Source organism: Tachypleus tridentatus, chromosome 6 (assembly GCF_004210375.1).
Source record: "Tachypleus tridentatus isolate NWPU-2018 chromosome 6, ASM421037v1, whole genome shotgun sequence".
NCBI classification, from domain to species: Eukaryota; Metazoa; Arthropoda; class Merostomata; order Xiphosura; family Limulidae; genus Tachypleus; species Tachypleus tridentatus.
This window is the reverse complement of record NC_134830.1, coordinates 53,876,582-53,896,370: the sequence shown is the minus strand read 5'-3', so window position 1 is coordinate 53,896,370 and position 19,789 is coordinate 53,876,582. Positions and strand designations below refer to the sequence as shown.

At 32.0% G+C, this 19,789-nt stretch overlaps 1 protein-coding gene across 2 annotated transcripts in view; it reads right to left on the bottom strand.

Annotated features, from left to right (window-relative positions):
- The window catches only part of LOC143252537 (transformer-2 protein homolog beta-like), a 41,257-nt gene extending 21,839 nt beyond the window's left edge, over positions 1-19,418 (bottom strand). For both annotated transcript variants that reach the window (XM_076504831.1, XM_076504832.1), the window contains exons 1-3: positions 19,118-19,418; positions 11,620-11,795; positions 4,200-4,277 (exon numbers count right to left, since the gene is read on the bottom strand). In XM_076504831.1, the coding sequence (XP_076360946.1) occupies positions 4,200-4,277; positions 11,620-11,795; positions 19,118-19,144 (281 nt within the window). In that variant the 5' untranslated portion in view covers positions 19,145-19,418. The remainder of the gene's footprint in view (positions 1-4,199; positions 4,278-11,619; positions 11,796-19,117) is intronic.
- Between the last annotated feature and the right edge of the window lie 371 nt (positions 19,419-19,789).

Here is a 19,789-nt window from a genome sequence, read left to right as displayed (position 1 = left end):
AAGATTACAATAGTATTTTCAGAAAGTGCAATATTATTAGCTTCTACCATAAACTGTGATAGGTACAAGTGTCTGATGAGTACTTTGGAACAAAGTAAAAGTTGTCAAACAGGTTGAACCTTAGATATTTTTTCCCTGTGAATTCTGTTTTATAACAAACCTTTTTATATTAGAGACAGTAGTCATTCTTACTGTACCTTTTGACACACCATTTTTAATATTACATATTCTATATATAAAACCATGCAAATGAACAAATTCAAAGAACTGAACATCACAGATCAATAGTTAGTAAATATCTCACCACTAATAATGCTCCAGCCTTCACAAACAATTAAAGAAGAGCAGAAACTGAACTAGTGTCTTATTTGTACATGTAATATTCTGACATGGATATTAACTTTCCACTTGTTTGGTTGAATAATTCTCTGCTCTTTTTATTTATCCAAAAAACACATTAAGATGTATGTATATCTTACTGCATACAAATTTACTGCCTTAGATAGTTCCAAAATGCCTATTTCCTGAATTTCAACTGATTATATTAACATTAGTCACTGATAAGAGTTTACTCATTTAAAAACAGGGTTAACAAATTTGAAGAGGCAATGTCTTAAATTTCTATTATTCTGAAACAGAAACTAGAATATTTTGAATCAAATTTCTTCATTGTGAGCATCATAAAATAATTAAAAACAATTAGTAAGTCAGTCATACTTTTGTGGAATTGAAAAAGAGAAATTATTGTGATACACGACATATCAATTAGGAAGAATGACAAGAAAACAAAATATAAGCCTGAAGTTTCTCTTATATGCTAATGTTAAAAAAACCACATGTAGGTTCAAGAATGATAGAGATTAAATAAAAACCCTATATCACAAGCACTTTTGAAAAGTGGACTTTTCTTCTTCAAAGGCAAACTGATATGACTCCTAGTTTGCCCCTGAATATGACTCCTTATGATAGAATTATCTCATATGCACATTCAGTACTTTCATAATTGAAATTTGTTTAAAATATTCTAAACAGAAGTAATATAAAATTATATACCTGCTTACACATATTTCAATAATTACTTAGTCTCATTATCTATATCATAAATAAGTAAAAAATTTAATAAAAACTGCAACTAAAGGAAAAGTTGTACTTACCACATAAAGCTATTCTTTCTAAGAGAATGCTTCAAATATAATTGTTATAGTTACACTGTATATCACAATATTATTACAAATGTATAATTATCTTTCTTTTTAGAATGGTTGAAATTAGAGTTAGACAATTAATGGTGCTTAAAAGTCAATAATCAACAAGCTTATTAATCCAATTAGTACACCACACCACAAAAACAAAATAAAGGAGTATGTATATGTAGTGGTGTTTTTACTTTTCCAACTACTCCAGTATCTTAACTTGGTATTAATTTTCCTATTGTACTTAAACTTTTTCTTATAGCTCTTTTCAAAAATGTGTTTTATCAGTAAATGATCAAATCATTTGGCATGGCACCATACCAAGACCTGTACAAACACAAAGGTGAAATGCTTGAAAATCAAGAACTGGATAATATATTCTTAAAAAAATGATAGGTTCTTAGTAAAAACAGTTATTATCTGGAATAGGCTAAAAAATTCTGAAACAAAATCTACCAGTTGTTTGTTTTGTTTACAGACAAAACTGTTTAAAGCTATATAGTGATGAAAATATTACTTTTTTCATCATAAATTACACTAAATAAATGTCAGAATATGGCAAAATATTGATGTTGATGAAGTATTGTTTTATTTTGTCTAATTCGTCATTAATTTTATCTGGTGAGCATAGTTTTATGGCTGTGTTTATTTGGTTTCTTAATAATGTTGAGTTTTTTTGTTTCATGTGCTGAGTCCCAAGGAATGTATAAAGCTGTTTAAAGCTATATAGTGATGAAAATATTACTTTTTTCATCATAAATGACACTAAATAAATGTCAGAATATGGCAAAATATTGATGTTGATGAAGTATTGTTTTATTTTGTCTAATTCGTCATTAATTTTATCTGGTGAGCATAGTTTTATGGCTGTGTTTATTTGGTTTCTTAATAATGTTGAGTTTTTTTGTTTCATGTGCTGAGTCCCAAGGAATGTATAGTCCATCCAGTATGGGTGATTTTTCAGCGGATCGGTTCTTGTAATTTTGAGGTTAAGAAATGATATTTGATTGCTTTCTTCCTGTTCACATGTGAAGTTAATGTTGGGATGTATGAAGTTAATGTGATTGAGAAAATTAATTGTCTGTTCTGTAAATGTGAATCCCACAATCATGTCTACATATCTGTACCAGTATAATTGTGGATGTAATGCTGTGTTAATTGCTTGTGTTTCAACTTGTGTCACAAAAACCTAAAACAAGACAAAAACATAAAAATTCTTAAAGCAGATAAAAGAAATGCTATAGTCATAATGAACATGAATGAAAACATCCAAAAAATGAAGAAAATCCTATCAGACACAAACATTCCTTGGGACTCAGCACATGAAACAAAACAAAAACTCAACATACTGAGAAACAAAATACACAGCCATAAAACTATGCTCACCAGATAAAATTAATGACGAATTAGACAAAATAAAACAATACTTCATCAACATCAATAAGTTTCCTCCACAAACCGAAGAAATCATTATATGCACACACCTAGACAAAAAGCAATATCAACTAACAAAAGTAAATATACCCTACAAATTAAAAAATCATGAAACCATATACTGCTGCTGCATACCATATATTCCTGACTTCAGCAGAAAAATAACCAATATTTGGTAAAAACTAGTGACAAAATATGACATTCCAGGCACATAACTAAGGTCTATACTGTGTAAAAACTTCACTGACAAACACCACACCAACATTATTTATAAAATACAATGTGATAACTGCCACAACTTCTATTGAAGAAACAAGTAGAAAAATGGAAACCAGATTCAAAGTACACAAAAAGTCACCTTCACATGTTTTCAAACACTGCATATCAAATAAACACAGCATAACCATAGAAAACACTCAAATACTAAATAAAGAAACAAACATAAACAAATACAAAATTAAAGAAGACTTACTTATACAACAACTCAAGCCCAAAATAAACCAATTCAAAGGAAAACCTTTATACCTATATTAAAATATATATATATATTCAAACATTTAAGCAAGTCCTCTACATTCCTACACTCAATTACACATCCCCCTTTAAACATGTGGTCAGCTATCGGTCAGTTACCTCTTTCTTTCTTTGTGAACCTGATGATGACCGAAGAAGGTTGAAACGTTGTTCGCTCCTCTATATAAAAAAATTTCTCAACCCAAACAAGCCACTTTTACATATGTATTAATCTCCTATACAGTATTGTACTGAAAGGCTTACTGCTATGTAACCATAAATATTCAACTGTCCATTATTTTTCTTTATAACTTCAATTAATGTTAACTGTTTACATTACCCAGATAACAGTACATAAATGTTTTTGGACATATGAACATCTGTCAGCTATTACAGATTTAACTGCATTTACTAAAAACATTTGTTGTATAAAGCAACATGTCAAATTTACTGTCTTTTCTTGTCTTTATAAAATGCAATTACTTAGATTTACTTGTAGCAAGTAACTGATGGAGTAATTTATTACACAAGTTGAAGACCAGTGCACTGAGATGTTTACAAGTTCAAACAGGAGGTAACTTAGATCTCCATTTGGAGAATACAATGTATGCCTTAACTAAAAAAAATTTTTCAAGCTTCATATATCTTACTGTAAAAACTATTAATCAATAATACAAACCTGATACTTGCCATTAAAGATTACATTTATAAGCAGAAAGGATTAGCATGGTTAAAACTGGTTACACACAAACAACTATGATTTGATAATTAAAAATCTGTGTTCCATAACGTACTTACAAAAAAATACATAATATTAGTTCATTCTCACTGTTAACTGATTATTCCAAAAACACATGTTTTTCTTGCAGTTTCTCATCATCATGTTCAGGTGACCTTCATATTCTAAAGCATAAGTAGTAAAACAAACATAATAAATTCACTGAATGTTTTCTCTAACATTATCCTAATGTGAGGTGAATTTAAGAGAACAATCTAGAATGACCTTGGACTTGTTTAATAAAACATTAAAATACATGAAGCACTATTTACAGTACTTACTATCTTTTTCGCTTTGGTGTTCTGGACTTAGACTTTGACTTATAACGGTGGTGATGTTTTCGAGAACATGAATGACTCCTGTAAAAGAATAATGATAACATAAGCTCAATTTTCAATCTTTTATAACTAGAAAAATGATCCCAGTTTTATAAATATACACATTAGCCAAACTGTCCATATATAAAGAACTTACTTAAATACATTGTAATGTTTCAAATGAAACTACAAAATCACCAAATGAGAAAACTTGAATACATCAGTTTTCTCTATTATATTAAATTTATACCTTACCCTAGCATTTATAAACATGGAATGTCTACAAACTGAACAAATACAAAAAATGTAATTCACTTAAACCAAGACTTGAACAAGAATACAAATATTAAGTCCCTTGCACTTAAACAACTGTTAAGTCTCCCCATACTATTCCAATACATATTACCACACAAGCAGTTAACACAGCACTACATCCACCACTATACTGGTACAGATATGTATACGACACAATTGCAGGATTCACTTCTACAGAACACACACTTAATAGAAGGGCAAAACAGCCTCCCTGTACTTCTTGTGCAGTAGCTCCCCCTAAGCACTCATGCTCCTACTAGCTTCCTTCCTAGGTAAGGTAAGAAAGCATGAGGACTGTTCTTCAAAACCCATGTCAACAGTTCAATAACACAAAATCCATAGGCAATGCATCCTGTGACTTAACTGGTATAACTACATGGACTAGCATAAGCACTCATCACATTCTCTCATTGTTTTAGTATATAATAGTTAAATGGGTGGTACAAGTGGAAGCCATAGCTTGGTGAACCCACACCATGTTCAAGTTGTTTGCAGATAAAGATTTTTCTTAATTGTGTTGCTTGAGGTTCAAGTACAACTTTTTCCATTAATATCTGATACAGTTACAGTACAGCTTATTGCAAGACTCTTTCTGGATAGTCCTGCTCCTGAAGTTTATCCCTAATTCCCAATGCCATCAAGTTCAAATGATATGTCCCCATCTTCACAATTCTAAATCCTTGACTAGAATACATATTTATGATCCTAATATATGAATATTTTGTGTCAGAAAGGGTTGTTCAATACACTTCCTAAAATCAATCAATTTTAGTGGCATCACACTGGTTACAAAAAGTCAAGCATGTATCAAAATGTGGTTCTGGCAAATACTTTTCCAAAACAGTTTTACATTGGTTGTGGTTGTCACATGGTTTACTGATTTGCATATTCAATATTTCTAAATATAACACACTAAACGCTCTGTACAAGCATATAATTTAACTAGCACATTAAAAACATAATATACCTCAAATAAAACTTTAAACACATCTCCAATTACTTTGCATTAAGTGAGATGCTAAAATAATCTTGACCCATGACTATTAAATTAATATAAATATAAAAGTTGGCTACTCTGAAAATTTGAAGCACATTTCTCACAGAAAGAAATGCCCTTCACATTTCCATCTTCGTTTTAGGGATTTATTGTGTCAAAGAGAGTAGTTTCATTAAATTGCCTCCATAAAAATCTGATATATGAATTCATTATGCACATTTTTGTCTTTCAGAATTTAACAACAATCAAACACTACAAAATGAAAAATTATCTCCCCCTGATATAAATTTTATAGTTAGAAACCACATGCAATACAAGACCATCCAAGGCCAGTCTTGAGTAATCAGTATAATACCTTTATTTACTTACTGGTAAGGTAGTTTACAACTGCTAATTAATTATAAGTTATTACAAGTATAAGAATGTTAATATCTTCCTTACTTGAAAATGTATTTTTGACATTCATCTCTACACACAGATTTCTCATACATTTGCATGCCACTACCCTTGAGCTAACACCCCCACTTAAAAAAAAAGTGTTTAATGTAAATTGCACTAGTGCATGATAATGTTATCATGCAACAACAACCCTCCACTAATAGAAGGGCAAAACAGCCTCCCTGTACTTCTTGTGCAGTAGCTCCCCCTAAGCACTCATGCTCCCACTAGCTTCCTTCCTAGGTGAGTTAAGAAAGTGCAATGGAAGTGGAGAGGACAGGCAAGAAAGTTTACAGAAGAGAGAACCTAAGAGAAACATATTTTTAGGTAAGAAGAATATTAACTTCCAAAATGATACCTCATATCTTCACACAAAATACCTAGAATCACATAATGAGATGGTGGAGGAGCCAGTACAAACATTAAACAAAGATGAGTTCCTTTCAGAAAGCACTCAAAGGAAGAGTCCATAGAGTGTGATACACCTTATAGCAGGGGCTCCAAGTGCCACACCCATGGCAGACTACATTTTGTCTCAACCAGGGTATATGGTATCCAGAAGTAAAGAAAGAAGGGTGAAGTAAGTATCACAAGGATGGATAGAATTTTGCATGTCCAACTGAGCCCTTACAGAGAAGCATATTGTGGTTATGGCAAGATCAGACTGTACAGTTTGTATAACCTTTACTCAACTTGACAGCCAGAGACAAGGGTGAAAAACTCATCCTACAGCAAAATAAGGGCACACTATCTGTTTGAGGGGTGACCTGCACTACACAAACAGTGCCACCACTACCTTACTTTTCCCTGTATTGTGCTGTCCACAATAAGAGAGAAACTTTCCGAGTTCTACCACCCTAGTAGCTAGAAACTGAAAGTGGCAAGGGTCTCCCCCATGCTCCACCTAAAAAGGGGGAATTCATACTAGGGAAATCAGAAGTGCTTGAATTCTAATGAAATTCCAACTGAACAAGTCTTTTACTGGAAACACTGCAATGAGTTACTGCAAAACATCATTCTAAAAGGCCATTAAGTATGAACCAAAGAATTGGGTAGCCACTTCTCTAATGCAGGATTTTTCCATAACAGTCTGTAAAAAGTACAGTACAGATTGAACAATTGAGTAATTTCAATACCATCTAGTGATCCTATGAAACATCCTATCCAATGCAGGGTTGATTTGAGAATTTTGTGGCAAAAATTAGTCTATCCCATAGATACACATATCTATGGCTGATGCCATCATACAATCTCACCTTCAACCAGGCAAAAAAATATATTTTTTCACGTTTATAATTTTAATGACTTTGAAAACTTGTTATTTCCATCAGAAAGTCCAATAAAACACTCCAAATGAGCAGTCACTAAGCATACTTATTATAACATGAGTAACAAGTCTAAACATTTTACTTTAAATTGAGTTTTATTGTTATGATTGATCTATCTTTAACAACAGGTAACTGATACAAGTTAGTCACAATAAGATTTAAAATTTTTTCTGAAGAAAATACATTGATAAACTTTTATATTCTAAATATCCTTAACATTACAGTTTTGCATTTTTTTTTCCTTAAACACACCACATACACTTTTGTTGGGAAAAAACAGGCTTCATATGGTGGGAGCCACTTGTTACACAGTTTTGGGTAAAATGTTTCCCTGTAGACTTCTTGGAAAGTGTTTTAGTACAATGGTTAATTGCTTTGTGACTTTTCAGAAAAAGTCACAAACTAATTGTGAAATAAACTGTGCTACAACATTAATGAGAAAATTTTTCATGTTCATGGCAAATTTTTTCTCAGTAATATTTAGTGCCAGGTGACAAGAGTCACACTGCAAGGAAGTACTGTGCATGCTAAACAAGTCCTAGTCTGCTCGCCCACTGTAACTATAACCTTGTCTCAACAGTAGGCACATATAGAGCCATGGCAGATGGGTTGAGGATCTTCTGTAACCCACTGCCTGGCACAGATGTGAGAAATAAGTATATCCTGGTAGGCAACACCATCCCCTGACAGCATCCTATAAGAGAAAAAGGGTAATTAAAAAAAGTACTTACCCATTTTGAAAGATGGTATGCAAGTGAAGAATAGTAATCAGAGGAAGTCTAAATCCAACAGGAGAATGATGCAAGCAAATTTATCCACATAACAGCTTCAAATATCTTAAGGGTTGGGAAATATGAGACAAGTGACAAGTCTCATGTGACAATAATGTGAAAAAGCCTGCAAGCCTCAATATCCATGGAAGAATACACCAACTGGTGAAGACCCATCCAGTGAGGGTAGAATGCGAAAGATCTTAGAGCAGAAACAAATTATAACATAAACCCTGGAAAGGAGACATTCATGCCAAGTTACACCAAACAGCTTAAACCAGAGACAGAAAATGATCCAGGTATAAATGAGGAAAGAATTGGGAAATCAAAGGGATGGGGATAGTACAGAAAGAATTATCCACACAGTAATGGAACCTCAGGCCCAAAACATGAGTATGGCAAGTAAATGACTTAATGATGCAATATAAAGTGTAAAGAGCAAACACAATGCCAGAACTGTGAGCATGGAACTGGAAAGCATGATTCTAATGGATGACACAAAGAAAATGTCTAGAAGATGAGTTAATCAAAATGTGTAATTGGTTGGTTGGTTTGTTGTTTAATGGTGCAAAGCAACTAGGCTATCTGCACCAAACATCCAGTAAAAAGTAAAATTACAAAATTCATAAAAGGAAATTTAGGTAAAACAAAACAAAGTTTAATTTTTGAATTAAAAAAACAAAACATAAATAGCATTACAACCAATTTTTACATCTTGTCTACAGCAATAAGAGAAAAACTACAGTAATACAATTTGTAAAGGACTTTCTGTAGCATAATTATAATCATCATAACTCACCAGCAAGACTAACAGATAAGTTCAAAACCACCATTAGTCTCATGAAGTTGGCCTTTCCAGTCCTGGTTTTGAGTTATTTGACTTTACAGCAATTTTCTAATTTCAAATCCAACTAGATGTACTTTGATTCTTAAAAAGGAATCACATTAAAAAAGGTCTAATGTATAAATTAAAAAAACTTAAATAGCATTAAAAAGATTAACAGCCTTTAAAAAACTAATAACACTGTCTAACGTTACTGATAAACCTTGGGACAAAACATGTTTTATATGGTGCCTTCGTTGAAAGTCATAACGATGGCAAGATAGTAAAATGTAGCTTATTGTGACCCAAGTGTTACACAGACAACACATTGGTACATCAGTCCCAGATAAAAGAAAACAGTGAATTACAAAACTGTGTGCAATGCATAGTCTAGTTATAACAACTACCTTTTTCTGATCCTTACAGAAGCAAGATGGAGAAAGTCCAACAGAGGGTTTTATTTGGAAAAGCTTGTTTTCACATTGCTCACTCCAAGTCGATTGCCAACTGGCATGGAGCTGAGCCTTGAATAAAGGACCATAGCAGCCACAGTGCCAGAGTAGATAGATTCATCTGAGGTGTCAGCAAGCTCGTTCCTGCAAATACCAATGTGGCCTAGTATCCAGAAAAACTGGATAGAAGTAGATGTTAAAGAGAAATGGGCCAGTTGGTTTTAAATATCAGCAAGAACAAGGTGTAAACTAACGTGAAGTGATTCCAGGGCCAGTAAAGTACTAAGCAAGTCAGTATAAATAGTGCAATTTGAGTACTGCTTAGCTTCTATGTGATTTAGGGCAATAGAAGTGGTGTACAATTCAGAAGTGAACACAGAAGCTGTAGAGAGGATTCTGCACACAACCACCGAACCACAACAAACTATGGGAGAGCCCACACAGTCACCTGATTTCAAACAATCTGTATAAATAGGAATAGACTGATGGCTCGAAAGATGTTCAGCAAACAACAGACAGTATTTCCAATCGAGACTGTCTGCTTTTTTCAGGTGACTTAAAGATAGGTCACATTTGAAGACTGTAAGAAGCCATGGTGGGATGGGCTGACCAGTGGATACAGCAATGTTATCCCAGCACAGACCCAATTCATCCAACTGTGTTTGGATATGAAGGCCAAAAGGAGCAATGGCAAATCATCTGTTATGGAAAAGTATGGCCCACCGAGGGAGGAAAACACATCCCCAGGTGGGATACTTTAGTAAGGAACGAAGTTTCAAAGCATATAGCAAAGACAATTGCATATGGCAGAGGTGCAAAGAAGGTTCATGAGACTATGTACAAGTTCTGAACTGGAGAAGTGCAGAAAGCCTCAGTGCAGAGCTGAAGTCCTTGATGATGAATGGGGTCCAGCATTTTTAAGGCTGAGAGCCATAGACCAGTGATCCATAGTCAAGTTTCGATCGAATAAGAGCATGATATATCTTTTAGCAAAGAACATTGATCCACTCCCTAAGTGGCAAAACAGAGGACATGGAGGATGTTCAGTACTCTTGTACATTTGACTTGTAGTTGCTTGACATGTGGTATAAAGGTCAGCTTATAGTCAAAGATAAGCCTCAAGAACTTTTACTCAGGGACCACAGGCAGCACAACTTCACTGATACGAAGTTCAGGATCAAGGTGAATACCCCGTTAGTGGCAAAAGTGCATGCAAAGTCTTAGAGAGAGGTATGGAATTATGATGGAAATTACTGCTAATAGGGGGTGTACACAATTAATTAGCTACAATCATTATCAGGTTCATTCTTACATTTTCAGTTTTGATCTAAATTGGTAGCTTGCTTTAATCAGATTTTAAAATGAATAATTTAAGTTTCCCATTCTCCAGACATTTTAAACATTTCACATAACTAACAAATGTTGCACAATATTATTAGGCATTTTTCACTTGAATTTTTATTTTTACACAAAGATATAAACATTTAATTTTTTAACTTTTGTCTACATTTTAAGATATTACTAATTTATTAAATGGCAGAAATTATTTCAAACTTTACTCAATCTTCTTTTGGCATTAATTTTTGTGAACATTTGGATGAATCTCAAATTGTCAGGATAATATTTTATAATCTCACTCTTTTTAACCATAGTAAACTAGCAATATGCAAGTGTGGACATCTATGGAATTGGGATATATTCTGAACATCTGGTATAATGCCAAATCAAGTAATTTATAAAAATCTGTAAGTTCAATTAATCAAAGTACAACAGATTTATTTCAGCACTGCTACATATAAAAACAATATCTGTGATTAACTAAATTTTTCAATTTTGCTATCACAAAATTTCATAACATTGTGATACCGCTCTCATAGATTTGAATTTGGCTAAATCTCATTCTGTATTATGCCATAAATATAGAAAAAATAGTACTGGTAGGCAGTGGCATGTTTAAATAGGGGCTAGATGGGGCTCAACTGCAGAGCCCATGATCTTAATAGGGACCCATTGATACTTTAATTTTATGTAAAATTACATAGGATGTAAGGCCCACAAAAGTATTAGCCCCCTTGACCCACACAGCCTTAAATACACCACTTCTGACATGAAAGATTCTTGTCATTAAGTAAAGGTTTTGGTATAAAAATGTAAGACCAATGTACAGATTCTTACAACTTAGCTATAAGCATCTTCATTGTATTCTCTTTTTCGTCTAAAATAAAATAAACCTTTCTAGAACACCAGTCTAACTGACATACCTTGACCTCGAGTACGAGTGACGCCGTCTGGATCGTGACTGTGATCTCGAACGTGAATGTGGAGTATGGCTACGTGATCTTGATCTTCTCCGTTCTCTTCGAGTTGGAGACTGATGAGGAGATGGACTTTTCACTTCCATATGTTGAGAGCCATTCTCTTGTTGATCGTTACTTCCCTGCATATGTCCACAAATTATTAGGTTGAGCTTCAAAATTGTTCACACAATTTCATTCAAATAGTGATTTTAATTAGGCTAAATATAAACTTTTGCCATTTTGAAAAACACTGTGCACATTTCAAAGTAACTTTGAAAGTATAATATAAACAAAGATGATAAACAAAATAATAACAACATGAAAAACTTTAGTGATCACATGTTTCAATAATTTTTTTAATAATTATTTTTTGGTAAATTTCAAAAATTGTAAGGTTTTTAAAGATGTAATAGCTTTACAATGACTTTATCTTGAGCTTGTTTGAAACAACAAACAAGACTACATACTACTGATAACCACTCAGATAAGTAAACTGAATACAGTAAATTTTACTCTTTCAGAAACTGTTTAAAACAGCCACATTTTACTTATTTAACATTACTAAACATAACTATTCATGATGACAAGTAAAATGGCATCTCAAGATGGTTGGTTTGGGCATTAGAAAAAGTTTTAATACCCATACAAGTTGTCTTGAGATACCTTTAAACATAACTATCCTCAGAAAGCCAATACTTCTGCAGCTACTTTTATTAAATGCTAAATTTATTACATATGCTAGGCCTTAAAATATCCTTATTGTACAAAGAAATTAATATTAGCCTGTCAAATATTTAATAATGTATTTCAATAAAACCAGATTATTTCATTTGCTTAAGGCACTAACTGCCACTAAGCAATAACTATTCACCTACCAAAAAAACTTCTGTAATCCTAATTTTTTACCACAATTTTGAATAAAGAAAAATTATTAAATTTAAATAATAGCTTGTTCACATGTTTAACCACAATGGTAATGATGTTTTTTTGCTGAATTTCAGGCAAAACTATTCAAAAGCTATCTGCACTAACTGAACCTAACTTAGAAATGACTAGAGAAAAACAGCTAGTCATCACTACCCATTGTAAACCATTTGGCTATTCTTTGCCAAAAAAAAAAGCTGAACTGACCATCAAATTATATCCCACTCACGTCTGAAAGGGAAAGCATGTTTGGTGATGTGATTAAAACCCACAACCCACAGGTTGCAAGTTAAGCACATTAACCATCAAGCCACGTTATTAAAGACCCTATATAACCTACTATCATGGTCCATTCTGTATCTTAAGAAAAGCAGCAAATCATGAAATGCCATATTTCAGTTGCTTTCACAGCATTTACCAGTTCATCTGTTTAATCTTGCACTTTATGACACAATTGAAAACTTACAATTACAATAAAGATTTTTTCCTTTTTGATATGAGATAATGATGATGAATTATTCTAACATTACATCAAATAGTGGTCAAATTTAAAGCTAATTGTCTCAAGAAACAAGAGAGTCATAAATTCCTGTGTCATGACAATTCAGCATAACAGAGGAAAATATATCCATGTACTTAAAACTGTTTGCTGTAAATACATGAAAACACACATTAACTAATACTTAAAATTAGATTTCTGTACTTGTTTGCTAATTGTTTTAGGTTACTATGCCTTTTGAAAGATGTGAAATAATAAGTTCTATGTATACATTCTGAAATAACCAAAAAATTGTAAACTACAATATCAGTAGCACAAAATTCCACTGTACAATTTAACTAGCTTCATAAATAAGCTGTATTTTATATTTTGAAGAAGAGTAAAGACTAAACCTTCGAAAGAACAAGTTAACATCACAATATTTCAAACTGCTAGAGAAAGCCACTAGGGGAACATTCTAAGCTTTCAATTTGTTATTCAAATGTTAGTGACAGCAGTGTATATAATGGAAAGAGGTGAGGAGGATAACCATGTGTGATATACTACGGAGTGGTATCTCAGCAAATAAAAAAGATAGGAGGTTCTTATTTTATATTCTAGCTTGTCAGTACTTATTTTGAGTTCTTAATTTGTAAGAAACTATATACACTGTACTTAAAACATAACAAAGATCTAATTTGAACTGATGCCACATTTAACATATCACATGGCACATGAAAATTGATATTTAGGTGTATTTCTTAACATTTACCTTTACAATAAGAAATTAAGTACTATACAGTTCCATATAATAGTAGTGGTCCTGAACAATAGTACAGAGTGAAAAAATTGCAAATTTCTAATAATAATGCAATTCTTAATAATATAAGGTGGAAAATGGAGATTTTTTTCCTCCTTACTTCGTATCATGTAATCTTCCAGACTGTTGGCTACTGAAAGACAAAGGAGTAAAAAATTTGCATACACTTTAAATTGAATATTTGTTGATAAAATAAATGTGCTCCAAAGTATTTTATCAACCACCTAAGCAAACTGGTTAGTTATGAACTGACAGCTTGCCAATTTCCCTTACATTCAATGGAAACACTTCTACTGAGTTTCAAAAAGACAAAAGCTCATATGGTACTTTATGACACAGCTCTCGATAGGTCAAAGAGTGCAAAAATTAGTTGGCCAAGCCCATGCTTGAGTTGCAACGAATAACATGAGCAATATGTGCTTGCAGATTCACTGAAGAAGTAAGGTAACAAAGATTTCTCTTAAGTAGGCAATATTAGCAGAATTCCCTGCTCTGTCAAGACAAAATTTAATAGCTGTAATCCCAAATAAGTATCATATAAGGTGGAAAAGTACCTGGAAATAAATAATTAGACATGTACGATTATTTGGATCTCTACAGCACAGTATAATACAAACATTTGAATTATAAGCTACAATTTGATATCAAACTTGTTTACACAGGTTCATAAAATAACAGGCTGAATAAAGTTTTGAATTTGAGTCAACAAACAAGATGATATAGCTTTTGACCCATGTCAAAAGGGTTAATATAAATAAACCCAATAATTATAGTCTATAGTACTGTTTAGAAAATACTTTAACTTTTAGGGTAATAGAAATACATTTCTCTTCAGAAGACCTTTCAAAATGAGAAATATTAAGTTATCCATGGTAACATATCTGAACATTCTACACATCTCCAAGTAACAGAAAACTATATCATGGTCACAACTATAGAAAGTAAAGTAAACAAAACTAATTTTTAAAGGTTTAGCAAAGAAACTGATAAAGTTAGCAGAAAAGTGATAAATGTTTTCTACAATTAATATGAATATCAAGAATGTATACTATGTAATGTGATAGCTACAAAAAACTCGTGTCTTAATAACTGCAACTTAAATACAATTTTCTCTCCTTTTTGTGTACCTTAACTCATTCTCTTATTACTAGTGCATCTTCTTATTAAATTAAAAATGGAAGTTTGAGATTTCCTTAAATGCAAAAAAAGAAAAAAGGGAGGTAAGGTATAATGCATTGCACCTACAAAGGTACCCTTTCTAAAATGGACACTAATTCCAGCCAAGGAAAAATGAAAAAAACCTTCTTTGATGAAAGTGGCAGATATTTCATATATCAGGTTTTGTGAGTCACAGGTAAAACTACTGGCTCATGACTGCAGTGCTGTGTCACTAGCACTACCTCAAATTTAGATAAATATGAGAAAAGCTTGATCAAAACAATCATGCAAAACATCCTTTAACTGATTAACTTAAACAGTTGAAATTTATAGTGCACAATGTTGCAATCATTTCAAGCAAGCAAGCAGTACATCATGACACTGATACAAAACAAAGATTTTTTCCCCCCTTAATCTCCCCAAATTGCCACAATATTCATTTGATTATTTGACCACTCAAAAATTGAAACAATGTCCAGTTAAATATGTTTAAACTTATTACTTAAATAATTTTTGCAATGAAAGCATTATTTTCTTACCTGAACATTTTAAAGTTTCTAAAAATAATTTACTTCTCTCACTTATTTTATTACATACACACACACACACAGGGTGGCCCGTAATTCCCTACCCATCCACATTGTCTCTGAACAATGTTATAATACTAATGATGAGTTAAAGGCAGCTGTTACCATGGCATTTAGACCAATAACCCCTGTTATGTTGAGGAAAATGTCTCACAGAACATGGCGTCGCATAATATTATGCAGCGAGAATGAGGGACAGCACACAGATACACTGGATACATACGATATATGGATGGGTAGGGACTTACGAGCCACCCTGTATATATGGGACATAAGTTTTGTTTTCACTTGCATACAATCATAACTTATTTAGAAGAAAAGGTTGCTTAGATGAGTTAAAGGATTACATATTATGTCACAATACTCTTTTTATGTTCTAACATGTATGTATACTAAATGAGTAATATCCTTCAATGCACACACACACTGTACACCTAGTTAATTAGCTCAATACAATCAAACATCCATGAACACTGACTACACCAACTAGTGTAAGAAAATCATGTAACTAACTAATGGCATAAAAAAATAAACCCAAGAATAGTTTCCAATTAGTCAAGTAATGAAAATACTGTCATTACGATTATGTATTATCTTACATTAATTCAGTTTTTTCAATTTAACTGATTGATGTAATGGCTCAAAGAAATAATCATGTAATCAAAAGTAGTTTTTTTTCTGATTATTACTGATTTTGTTAATTTCAATTACCCAATATATAAGTAACATTGTCTTAATGGTCTCTCATGATAGTTTCTGTTAATTAATTCAGGTTTGTTGAGATTAGTTAGTGCTACCACTCACAAGAATAACCAAGACCAATCTTAAAAATATCTGTTTGCTATATCCAAAATCAGGGCCAATTGATTTTTCTTTTAACTATGACCTGGGACATTTTTATTTTCACCATTTTCTGTCAATATACCAGCCCATCTAATAAAATATGCTTTTTTTTTTTGTCATATGATAATTGAAATATCTTTTCAGAAATCAATGTGGTCTATTACAATGTCAGGGGACATAAGTTGATTACCAAATGACTACTCTATGCTGATTGGCCAATGCACTGAAGTTTGAAAATATGACGCATCACCAGGATCTTTCATGTTAAAGCAATAAATTCACAACCTAGCAAGAGAGAATATACTATATAATAGAATATCAACAACAAACCAGATCCAAGTCCAGTCAGTATATCCACCATAAAATATTATCACAGATTCAAATTAGGATAAAAACAAATTAATTGAAGAGAAGTTCTAGAAGATCTACTTGATAAATCAGATGAAATAGATGAAAAACCATAACATTGTCAGCAACATCCAACTGCATCAACTGAGGTCAACTTCAACAAGCAAGTATATGTTGCAAAATAATTTTAAATTTCTGTAATTTTGTTAAAATAAATGTTGACAGCAATTATAATCAGGATTTAATGTATGATGTTTTGTGAGATAACAGAACTTGTGGTCTTTCCTAAAGTTTTTCTGCCAACCAATTTAAAAACAAAACTACCTACTTATGCACCTACTCATCAATCTAAGTTTTAAATCAGTTTAGGATTAAAACAAACATAAACCTCAAGAAGCTTTTCATATCAAGTAATATTAATAGCAAAGGTGCTTAACAATGACAGATTATTTCACCCATGAATGCAAAAGTCCCATGAAAAATTGCAAAACAAATTGATAATGCAAGAAAATTTCAAGACAAAACTTATAATTTTAAACTAATTCAAAAGTATGTCATACCAATTAAAGATTTTCATCCTTCCCCCTTCAAAAAAGTTAGTTTTTGAAAGCCACATTTTTCAATACTGAGACACAACTTTTATTAATTCTGTAACTTAGATATGATCTTTGTCATATCTTACTTTTCACTTATAGATCATGCTATAACCACCATTACTCAAGTATTCTTGCAAAAATGAAATTGCACATTTCTCAGTACTAAGAACTAATGTTATAAAATAGTACTTTACTAGCAGAATCTTTTATGTACTTAGTACACAGTTACCCACAAGCCTAAGAAAAAAACAAAACACAACATTCTCAGACAAAGAAGGGGCTATCCCCACCAATTTCTCTATACTTAAAAGTAAATAATGCTGTAGTTACCAGTACAATAACTATTCTGCATATTTACATAGCTATATAAACAACCTCAACCTAATCATATGGCCAACAGAAATTACCCAACAAACATTTTATTTCATTTATTTTCTTTAACATCTTCAACACCTGAGTGTTGTTACTTCTCTCAAACTCTCATTTCACTTCTTACAGGGGGCCCAGCATGGTCAGGTGGTTAAGGCACTCGAATTATAATCCGAGGGTCACAGGTTTGAATCCCTATCACTCCAAACATACTCACCCTTTCAGATGTGGGGGCATTATAATGTTACAGTCAATCCCACTATTCATTGGTAAAAGAGTACCCCAAAAGTTGGCAGCGAGTGGTAATGACTAATTGCCTTCCCTCTAGTCTTACACTGCTAAATTAGGAACAGCTAGTGCAGATACCTTTCAAGTAGCTTTGCACAAAGTTCAAAACAAAACACTTCTTACAAAGAAAATTATCCTCACACACTTTTATTATTTTAATATTTTTAAAATCTTCTGAACTGAGATTGTTATTATATTTATTAGCTGAAAGTGAAAGAGTATCAATACCTTTCATGCAATAAACACTTAAAATTAAATTCTAAAAAACATACTTAGTTACTTTAAAGCTTTTTTATTAATATAATAAAATTTTTATTAAATTTTAATTATTTAATTCTATACTCATATAACTATCTAATCCATTTACACAGCATTTTCTAATGAATTCATCACAACTTCTATATAAATTTAGTTTATAAACTCTCTCATCTACTAGTGCTTCTTTTTATAATGCCTTTGATTCTGTAAGCTATAAAAGACAATTACTTTTTTTATATAATTCTGAGCCTTGGAGAACCCTTAACACTAGCAAGCAAGGCCAAAAACCCACAAGCAACTTGTTAAACAAGTTGGCAAGCAGCTTATAAGCATAACGAAGTGAGAATCACTTGTTATGCTTGTAGTACAGATCGTTGTTTGCCAATTTATTATTAAAAGAATGTACTTTTGTACTCAAGTGAGTTTCATGAATAAATATTTAAAAAATCCGATGTAATGGGGCTCACTTACTACACTGATAGTTCTAACTGCTACTTAATTTTAAGGTTAACAACACTAGTGTCACACTCTCAAAACAGCATAACTTTACCGGTTAGGCCTAAATTACAGTAAAATTACTAAATTTACTTGGCGTAAACGTAGTCTACGCTGCAGTAACACATAAATGTAAGCCTCGTTATTATGTTAAATCACAGTGAAATCGGAAAAAACAGAGTATATTATAATAAAATATATAAGTAATTATCAATTATGCTATTAGTGTGATGTGCATACTTTTATTAGATTACATAATTACAACAGTCCACTAGGAAAGAAATAAAATAACACTTACTTCTCGATCACTGTCGTCACGGCTCATTTCTTTATTCTTTCGTTTTAACTTCTACTACTGTTAGTTCACAGACACTAATTGTTAGTACGACTGAAAGTCTATTAATATTGTATACTTTAACTTATATAAGTACTAAAAATTTTGGATTAACGAGTAATTATTTTCAACGTTGTGGTAGACACCAAATTTACATTAATTCAGTTCTTTCCACAACAAAAAAAGTAAATCTACTGATATTTGTTAGGCCTACGCCTATACTAACAAACACAAAGCCTCGACTCCTTGAATCCACTGTAAATTCAGCGGTTGATATTTTTACAGATACGTGTTCTATATTAATACATTCAAAATGAGACAATATTTTAAAATGAAGATAAATAAAAAACAACAAAGTTTGAAGGCGATTTTTTGTTATTCTTACAATTTAATTAATCGTGAAATATTTTTATTGTATTTTATACTTTTATATATTTGAGGATAATATGCTACAGGTACTGACTACAGATAACTATGTAATAGTATTATTGATATATAAAAATAATTGAAACAACACACAAACGCCACTTCATTTTTATAATGTTCTCGAAACGCGAACTTCATCAAGACATCGTTGAATTTTATCACAGTTTAATTTAATTAGAGCTGTATGGAAAATTGATGACACGATAAACG